General features: G+C 36.5%; 1 protein-coding gene across 1 annotated transcript; it reads left to right on the top strand.

Annotated features, from left to right (window-relative positions):
• Positions 1 to 952: 952 nt before the first annotated feature.
• Positions 953 to 9,346, top strand: LOC137105410 (cAMP-dependent protein kinase type I-alpha regulatory subunit). The gene is made up of 11 exons (XM_067487576.1): positions 953 to 1,110; positions 2,654 to 2,869; positions 3,684 to 3,854; positions 4,377 to 4,468; positions 4,580 to 4,641; positions 4,738 to 4,784; positions 4,915 to 5,073; positions 5,256 to 5,316; positions 5,526 to 5,647; positions 6,448 to 6,529; positions 6,775 to 9,346. The coding sequence occupies exons 2-11, from the start codon at positions 2,696 to 2,698 to the stop codon at positions 6,945 to 6,947; spliced, it is 1,143 nt and encodes a 380-aa protein (XP_067343677.1). The 5' UTR covers positions 953 to 1,110; positions 2,654 to 2,695; the 3' UTR covers positions 6,948 to 9,346.
• The last annotated feature ends 1,072 nt before the right edge of the window (positions 9,347 to 10,418 follow it).

Below are 10,418 nucleotides of genomic sequence, written 5' to 3'. Positions count from 1 at the left end.
TAATACTCTTTTTATTTTATACAAAAAATGGAAATATTTTGCCCAAAGCAAAAGATAATAAATGCTTTAAGCCCATATGTAAGAATTAGAAGAAGTATTAACACCTGGTCAGTGTTGGAGGTAATTTGCAGCTTGTAGACTATATTTAAGGCCGTCATGCTATCTTTGAACTTTACGTTTTTAACTGTGTAGTGTGTGTTTAACATTCAAGACAGCCCAAAAAGGCCTATGATACCTCATTTTTGCTTTTTAATTGAATATGATTCTGTTACATATGTTTACATCTTACATGTAAACCCTGATTACACATTAATGGATGAGTAGTAAAAATCATAAAAAAAAAATTATTTAGCAAATAACAAATTATGACATTAACAAGGGTTCTCCATAATGAGCACTTTGACTTCTAAAAATGTAAGTACATTTGTCGATAAAACCAAGCAGAATGGCATTAGGACTGCTTCTCTAAATTGAAGAATCTAATATATGCATTTATACGTGCATCATGTTTTATTTAATTGATTAATGTTTATTGTTTTGTATGCCAAATAAATTATGTTGTAAAAACTTTAATAGGTCATTTTATGATGTACGGTCTGTAGAGGAAAGAGATCTGCACTATTTGTTAATGTTCCTTTTGAGAATTCGTGTATCTGGGGAGCCCGTTTGTGACTTTTTTTTCAGAAGTAGGCCCTCCAGATACACAAAATACTATTATACTAAAATACACTCATGAAATAAAAAGACGGTTTTGCACACTGCAGTGAACCAGGGGTTTTTGACGCTTCTTACAATAAAGGCAGCATGGAGAGATTGCTGTAATCAGCAAAATCATCTATCAATCGGTTTTCTTTTTCAACAATTTCCTTGACGTCACGGATTCCGTGTGGTCTCCTTTAAGGTTGCCAAGGGTTACGGGCTCACATGTCAGAACGAGAAGAATTGACGTCAGTGACGGCTGCTGATTGGTTGTCTGCCGTATCCGGTGGGGCAGCGGTCCAGGGCTCAGGAAAAAAATCGAAGCGAGGAGGATCTGGTAACGGTACGCTTTGAGAAATATCATCCATCCCGAGTCGCTTTCGAAGGGCTCGGCAAGAATTCACAGTTCTCGTGAGTATTTTGTTGCTTAGGTTCGTGAAAAATATGACCTCTGCATAGGTGAAATTTGTTTGCTCCGTCTCTCGTTTGTTTATGATAGAACTCAAGATGGCGTCATTGGAGAAGAGCTTTGCTTATAACATGGAGCTAGCCAGCTAACGTTAGTCCTAAAACTAGACCAACTGACACAACGCATGCCAAACCTGCTTAAGTAAAAGGATAAGACGTGTATTATTAGTTTGTATTTTGTGTGTACAATAATTTATTGTGGCTGTTATTTCAGCATTACTCTGCCTGCTATTAAGTTAGTTGGCTGCAGCCGTCAGCCTCCTCACGAAACATTCCACACTCGTAGAAACAAGGCATTTGTTTCCTGTGTCTGTAACATTTACCGAGTTTGTTGAGCATTAAATGCGTTGTTATCAGCAAGGTCGTTTGTTCAGCGCAGTTTTTAATCTTAATCTAATGTAAATTGCGGTCAACGTCTTAGTAACGTTTGACAGCAGGAGCGATGCTCTGGTTTGGTGACAAAATAAATATTAGAATAAACAGGTAAATACTATATTTTACCGTTCTCTGATGTTTAAAACAGAATAAGATTTTATATTTATATCAGGCAGACGATTCTCTCTAGTCTTAGCTCTTAATTTACACCACCAGTTCCAAAATGGTATCATTTATCACTTGGTTATTCCTGTGGTAGGTTTAGATTAAATCAAGCCTGCCAAGTTTCCACCACGAGTGTAGTTAGTTGATAGTCTCATCTTTGACAACATGTCTAGTAATCACACCTGGGCTTGTTAGACTTGAAATTATTTAAATCCCATTATACTAATGCATGTGTACGATAAACTTGCAGGGACAGAACGGATTGGTCTTTTTGCACCAAAAGAGTTAGTGTTCACTCATTTGCTGATGGAGGAGCACATATTTGTTACAGCAAGCTTTAGAGGCCTTCCTGTTTCAGACTGCACAGCTAGATCAAGTTTATAGTTATCTGAAGAAACTCATATCACAGAGGCCGATCGTATGATCTGGTAGCTGTCAACCTATTTTGCGTAGCAGTATTGTGGCTTCAAATACTGGAACATAAAGCAAGTGCTCTTGGTTTTAGGGTTTAGTGTGTTTCACAGTGAATTGATTCACTGGCTTTCATTTTACAGTTGGTCTAAAATTAGGCCTTGGGTTTGATACTGTTTCAGCTATAACCAGTTACTGTCTCTACTCTGATAGGGCTTCATTTAGGCTAAAAAATCAAATGTGTTTTCAAGTAAATCAGCACAGGACAAACTGTGCCTGTATTAGTTTGTCTGTAGTCACACATGTGTGATCACATCATATGACCAGTTTTTACTCCTGACACCCAGGCTCCAAAGAACCCAAGAACCACACTATTTCTCCATCCCTTCTCACTCTGGTTCTATTTTTCTCACATTCTCACATTTCTGTCTGTCCATTTCTAATCACAACCATGTAGCTCTCTTATAATCCAGTCCATGGTTTACAGTGATATCATGTCATGCTCACTTTTCTCGTTACTGTCCACTCTCTCCAGTGCAAAGGTTAGAGGTCACAGAACAAGGTTGTGGTTGTCATCATGGCATCTGGAAGTACGAGCAGTGAGGAGGAGCGGAGCCTGAGGGAGTGTGAGCAGTATGTGCAGAAACACAACATTCAACAACTGCTAAAGGATTGCATTGTCCAGCTGTGCACCTCCAGGCCAGATAGGCCCATGGCCTTCCTCAGGGAGTACTTTGAGAGGCTGGAGAAGGTGTGTGTGTTTTTTTTTTTGGGGGGGGGGGTTTATTGTTTTGGGTTACATGGCAAGCAAATCATTATAAAATGTAAAAACTGAGCTAATATTTTGTATAATAAACTGTATTTGTTTACATTTGATCATACTGTACCTCCTTTAATTCTATTGGCAAAAATAAGCTGATTAAATAATTATCAATACGTTTTCTAACCATGTTCTGGTATTAAGCTTCTATAATATTTTTTTATAACATTAATAGCAAAATCTTTCTAACTAGCATTCTGACACCACTTTTTGTACAGTTGTGTTTTTCCACTTAGAGATCAGGCATTGCAGCAGCTATCTTTAACACTGGATAGTACATTTAAGTTATGTAAAGTTACAAATTTAGTGAAATTTAAAAGTTATAGTATTTTTTTATTATGAATTGCTTGCACTGTGTTTTTATTTCTTCTATAAAAGAACTTTACATGAAAGATGCACACTCAACTAGCTACATGTTAATGCAAGATGTTTACAGTTTATCACTCTTATTTTTCAGATCACTGTATATGGTCATTGAACAGTAACCATGAAATTATCCTGTAGTGTCTTGTGCTCTCTACATAAACACAGAATTAAGCAAAAAATTAAGAAGACTTCGTTTTTGCCTCATTCATGGCAAAAACACTAGGCAAACATTTAGCAATTATTTTATTTAAACGCTTGAATATATCTTTGCAAATTTTCATGTAACATGGTGTATCAAGTAATCATTTACTATAATTATCAACAGAAGCCCTAAACCTTGTTAGCTGTTGATACTGTTTCCTCCATCCTTCCCTTCCAGGAGGAGGCCAAGCAGATTCAGAACCAGCAGAAGGCCAGCAGTTCCCGTTCAGACTCACGTGATGAGGAGGTGTCTCCACCCATGAATCCTGTGGTAAAGGGTCGCCGGCGGAGAGGAGCCTTCAGCGCAGAGGTTTACACAGAGGAGGATGCAGCCTCCTATGTCAGAAAGGTAAAGATGCACACACAAATGCAAGAAACAGTTAACAACCACTGCAACACTGCCAATTTGATTCAAGTTTTAAAATAGATATTGATCCCAAAGGAAAATTCTGCGCCTTGTCACAGCTGCTCTCTGTGGAAAAAGTAGAAAAGAAAGGCAAAGCACCTCAGCCCAACTAAAGAGTAACCACATAAAAAAATAAAAACTATTGAAATAGAGCTAAAAAGTAAGATGGCTAAGGTAAATAAAAATGTACTTTAATATCAAGTAAATAATAGTTTGTCCATTTAGACCTTTCAGTCCCCCTCCTTTTTACAGAAGGGGCATGAGTTGAACAGTTTAATGGCCGCTGGGAGAAAGGATCTCCTGTTGTGTTCTGTGGAGTCTCTGCCTGAAAGTGCTCCTCTGTACAGCCAGCATGCGTTAAGTCTGATCTTATCAGCGTCGTGATAATTTTTCTGCAGAGTTTTGGGCTCGATCTCTAAGTGAAAATAAAACAACAAACTTTTTTGTTAAATCTTTTTTTAATAGGTAATTCCAAAAGACTACAAGACAATGGCAGCCTTGGCCAAAGCTATTGAAAAGAATGTGCTCTTCTCACACCTGGATGACAATGAGAGGAGGTACTCATCTTACACAGTGTTTGTTTTTCAGAGGTTGCAAAAACTAATATAGATGGCGTATGTATAAGATTGATAGTTGGCTAACTGTCAACATACAAATCTTCCTTTCAGTGACATATTTGATGCAATGTTTCCAGTCACCTACATAGCTGGGGAAACGGTTATTCAGCAAGGTAAGTTTACATTTTGGAGTGTTTCAGATGAACAGAAGTGAATGAAAGTCTTGTTTGTGTTACTTTGCTGCTAACAATATTGCTTTATGCCCCCAGGTGATGAAGGTGACAATTTCTATGTTATTGATCAAGGGGAGATGGATGTAAGTATCTGATGCCATGTTCTTTCATTAGGAGAGATCTCACAAAGAACATATATCCAACTTTCCTTCTTATACAGGAAATAAACTGTGGTTTTAATATTCATTGGTCTCTGCCATGCTAATCTGACAGGTCTATGTAAACACTGATTGGGTGACCAGCATTGGGGAAGGAGGCAGTTTTGGAGAGCTGGCCCTGATATATGGCACCCCCAGAGCAGCCACAGTCAGAGCCAAGACGAATGTCAAGCTGTGGGGCATCGACAGAGACAGTTACAGGAGAATACTTATGGTGAGGACAGCTGTGATGCAAAGGAAGACCAGTTGTTATGTTTATAAAATTGTCATTTCATGTAATTTTTGTTATAGGTGTGACATTTTATATTTTTTAGATTTTTGAACCTGCAAAAATTCCCAACTGTCTTGGGCATCATGTTGACTCAGTTATATTGATACAAACTTGTTTCTCTTTAGGGAAGCACTTTGAGAAAGAGGAAGATGTACGAGGAATTCCTCAGGAAAGTGTCCATTTTAGGTGAGTTTGCTTGTTTATCAGACTCGGACCTAAAAATAAAAGAAGAGAAAAACCTTACTTGCTTTTGGAACTGTGATTAAAATAACTTGAAAGAGGATATAAAAATATTTCAAAACCAAACCTATAACCGGTTCAGCCTTTCAAATGAGATTTGTTTCAGGGCTGTGTATAGTTTCAGCTGAAAACTTTCTTCTGTTCTTCCTTCTCAGAGTCTCTTGACAAATGGGAACGTCTGACAGTCGCTGATGCTTTGGAGCCTGTCCAGTTTGAGGATGGGCAGAAGATTGTTGTTCAGGGAGAGCCTGGAGACGAGTTCTTCATCATCTTAGAGGTAGCCGCTTGATCACAATCTCTCACTCACTTCATGCAGGCTAGTTTTGTTGCATTTTAACTCTGACCTCTGACTATAGGTCTTAAGTTAATTGTTCATTTGAATTGTGGCATTATCTACTGTTGTTTCTTTATTAACGGTCTATATTTGGCTGTTGTCCCAGTTTCATCAAGCAGATTAGAATGTGTTAGATCTTTGACTTGATGCTGTTTCATATTTTCAGCTGTTAGATTCCAGTGGATGTATAAATTATTAATGTTTTATCTACACATAGATACTTGCAGTAATACAAGTTGCTTCACTCTTAATCCACTTGACCTGAAGCTCAAATGATTAGTCTGTTAGTTGATCTCTTAAGCATTGTGACAGCGTTTACATACTCAAGATCATTTTATTAACTTAGAATGCCTTTATTTTAGCAAAAGCTAAAATAAAGGCATTTTAAAAAACATTTTTAAAAACATTTTATTTTTAGTTTCATTTGGGAATTTGTTTAATTTATTAAAATCTACATGCTACTTTTTGATGATTCTAAGGCAACTAAAATTAATCAATAACAAATCAAAAGTAAATGACACATGCTTAAGTAACTGTAACTAATGCAGGATGTTATGAATTATTGTAGAAAGAGTTAATGTGATTAGCGTTTCCTTAATGGATGACTGCCTTGTAACTCAATAATGATGTAATGATTCTAAAAAAGTTCACTGAGATACTTTTTTTTTTTTTGATGTAACTAAATTGAATGAACAAGATAAAGTTGATCCAAATCTATGTTTGCACTCTTGTGTATGTTTCAGGGTTCTGCAGCTGTGTTGCAGCGTCGCTCAGAGAATGAGGAGTTTGTAGAAGTAGGAAGATTAGGACCATCTGACTACTTTGGTGAGGACAAAACATTATCATAGCAACCTTTTTATGTCAGTTAATTTCTAGTCATTTTTTATACTGTTATAAGTTTGTTCTTTTTAATAAAGGCTTAAAAAAAAGCAGTAGTGGCAGTTAACATGACAAATGTAACTCTTTTTTTATATTAAGTTCAGAATATCTCACAGGTTTATTTGTGCACAGTCAGTTTCTTTATTTATGCTTTTAAAATTTCAAACTGCATATTTTTCTGTGTTCTCCAGGTGAAATTGCTCTGCTGATGAACCGTCCTCGTGCTGCCACCGTGGTCGCGCGTGGCCCTCTGAAGTGCGTCAAGCTTGACCGGCCCCGATTTGAGCGTGTCCTGGGTCCCTGTTCAGACATTCTCAAACGTAACATCCAACAGTACAACAGCTTTGTCTCGCTGTCTGTCTGAATAGTGCAGACAGAGACAACCCCACCCAACTTCTGCCCTCCACACTTTTCTCTTCTTCTGTCCTTATAGACCCAGGGTCCACCAATACAATTTGCTTTTTGTCACTTTCTTCTTCTCTTCTCTGTTTGCTTTTTCCTCCCCCTTTGTTTTGAACACAGATCGTTTTGTTAACATCTGTCACAAAGATGTGACTTTTAGCCATTCACCAGCGCTTGTACCAGCTGCCGTATGCTACCTTGTAGGCACAGTTACATCACGTTACTTATGTTATAAATGTATTTGCTGGTTATGCTTTTTTTTTATTATTATTAATTTTTTTTTTTTTTTTTTTTTTTTTTTTTTTTTTTTTTTTTTTTTTTTTTTTTTTAGACTTCAGTACAAAGCAGGATTGTTAGGGAATCTGAAAGACATTAGGGTCTCAGACTGATGAGACAGGACAATCAAACTTTAAATGGCGCTTTGGTGAATTTGTTACAGATTTAAGTTGTAGATTGAAGTGAAGAGAGGACTGTTTCTTTCCCGTTTAAGAGTTTCCTTTCTGACATTCGTCAGCCTGATTAAAGCAGAACCTAGAAACTGTAAAAAGCAGGAAGAATATGATTGCATCAACTTTTGTCAGTCTGTTTTAGGTTTCAGCTCTGATGATGCTCAATTTCTTATTTTTGATTACCTTTAATTGGTATGATGAGACAACGATGCTTTTACTTAGTTTGAGAGAGCTTGTACAACTTAAGTTGTTTTTTTTGTTTTTTTAATTGTGCAGCTACCAGGCTAGTGCCAAATGTTGATTATTGTCACAATGCAAAGATGCATAGCCGTGGAAATGCAGTGCGTGTTCTGTTCCCTGATTATTTGGAGCTCCAAACAGGAAGTAGTTATTACCCTTATTGTCCTCTTAATCTGTAGAAAGACCATACAAGAACTGCCTTGACAACTCTGAGGGAAAAATAAAAATAAAAAAGAGAGGAAAAAAAACAAGAGTATTAAGTGTATTTCAGTATTTAACTTTTTTAGTATATACCAAATAACTTGGTCACTCTTCTGCTATGGGTTGTAATCAAAATGTTATAGTATAGTTAAAAAGATCATAGTTATATTATCATTGAATAAATGATAAACTTATGGTTTGGAGTGATGGTGATCTTAAAAAAATATGTTTAACTGTCTTTTGTAAACACTTATTTTTCCATAAATTCTATTTTAGGTGTCCAGTGCCACAAAGTAAATAAATGCTTCTTCTTGTCAACTGACAAAACAGTATGTAATTGTATTGTGTAAAACATCATGGGGCGAAACTTTTTAAAATAGATCAAAGGGGAAATTACATGTTTATTAAAGAGAATTCCTAGAAATAAACAGACAAGGTGGTTTATGGACATCTGAAGTGTTTATGTATCAAAGCTTCACAGGTGAGCGGACAGGCAGAAATTTATTTAAAACTAGTGTCATTGCTTATTGCCTATTTGAAAAGGTGGTTGTCTTTTCATCAGAATAGCTTGTTCTCTATGCTTACTTGGCATGATGTTTTAGGCATCCAGTGATCTGGTATGAATGGAAGTGTGAATTTAAAAAATGAAATGCCGTGCAGATGTGTGCAAAAGCAGGAACTTTGTCAAATATTTGGTTTGTTACTCCCTAGCTTAACTGCTTCATATTTAAGTGGCATAAAATGGCAAGTCTTTCTTTTTAAAAAAAAAATGTACATCTTTACCAAATCACACCATGTTGACTTCTGGATTATAGACCTAAATTATCATTCCTTAGTCAATCTGTTACCACAAGCATGTTTCTGTTTTGTCTCAATCAAAGCTCTTGAGGGTGTTTAGTATTGAGGTGTAATGTTTGTGATTTCAAAAACATTTTGATTTTGGTGCCGATTGCAGGGTAGTCAAGTTAGTGAGGAGAGTTTTTCATAAAGGACATGTGTTTTTCTTTACACTTTCATCAAGCATCTTCACCTGTTCCTCCTAACCCTCAGGTTATCCTTGTGGATGTGGTTACATCTGGATATGTGTCCACTGACAGCAGATCCTGTTTATCCTGATCCACAGGAAATGACTCCGTTAGGGGCAAGAGTTTGACTTGCATTTTGTTGAAATGTTGTTTTCTTGAAAACGGTTTCATCGATTTTAGTAAAAAATGTTTTTAGCCACGCTGCAATCGTCCCGGTTTGCCTTAGCTTACCTAACTTGGGCTTACAGTAGTTGTCAGTCACTCCTGCTAGCCTGACCTTCAGTGAGTTTGTTAGGCCTGTAGCACGAAAGCTGCAGATGATCAGAGGACCATTCTTTTTCTATTCTACCGTGTATTCAGTTTTACCTCCTACATGTGCAAAGATGTTTATCCTTTTGGTATAGATTGTTCCAGATGGCAGTTTAAGCAATAAAAAGTAAAAATGATTGAGCTTTGTTTGAGGCTTCATTCTTGTGTTGCAACCCTGATGCTCCACATGGCAAATGTAACTGGTTAATAATTATGTAGAATTTGTCAGGAAAAAAATCCACCTAAATTAGAACTTGAACTAATGCTTACATTATTAAATAAATTGGTGATTATGAATAGTCTGGCTTATAAAATGACAGTTGACAATGAAAATTCTCACATTTTGTTTTTACAAGGATCCAAAACTGTCAAAGTAAAACCTGCAACTGTGATTTGTTGGCATTTTATCCAGAGCAGTCTGATCAATTAGCAGAATAGTTAATTATTCTTTTTCTAACAATCTTTTTTGTTTTATTTTTTTACTTTGTATGTTTTTTAGCTCTCAACAGGGTTGGGAAAGAAAATGACAAACAGAATTTGCTCTGAGTCTGAGGAAAAAATTGAAAGTCAGCGGCCAAGTAAACTACATGTTCAAACCACGTTATCTGAAACATATCCACCAGGGGGAGACATGACTACTCAGCCTAATGACCCCTGTTTGTTATTCCTACACAGAAGCATAACTATCTACTAATAGACTCATCTCATTACTGTCTTGTAATTTCAAACATATTTTGTCTGGTTAATAATTCATGATTACTCAGTTTTTATGTGAGAGGATCAGTATGATTTTAGGCAACTTATCTCATTTTTCCATGCATTAATATTTTCATGAGCGCTTCATGAGAACTTTTATTATGAACAACTGCCCTTGTTTCTGGAAAACCACCAACTCTTGCTGTTCATTATTACTCCCTTCACTTCACCATTATTCATATTTAAAAGCCCTTTCAAATGTTTATTTCTGTTGCCAGGTTTTACTCAAGATGCGCTGTGTAAAGGTTTTGGTATGAAGGTGTATTTCCAGGTCGATGTTTGATTTAATTTGTCAGTATTCACCAACCTGGACAATTTCTTAAGTATTTTTGGGTTCTATCACATGACACACAGACATGGATATTATCTGGTTTGTTTGATAAGACCAAACAAAATAACAAAGCTCAGGCATGTTCACAGAGGAAAACATGCTCACACATTAATAACAGGGGA

Source organism: Channa argus, chromosome 20, assembly GCF_033026475.1.
Source record: "Channa argus isolate prfri chromosome 20, Channa argus male v1.0, whole genome shotgun sequence".
Lineage (NCBI taxonomy): Eukaryota > Metazoa > Chordata > Actinopteri > Anabantiformes > Channidae > Channa > Channa argus.
The sequence above is the reverse complement of the archived record's forward strand: the minus strand, read 5'-3'. Positions and strand labels throughout refer to the sequence as shown.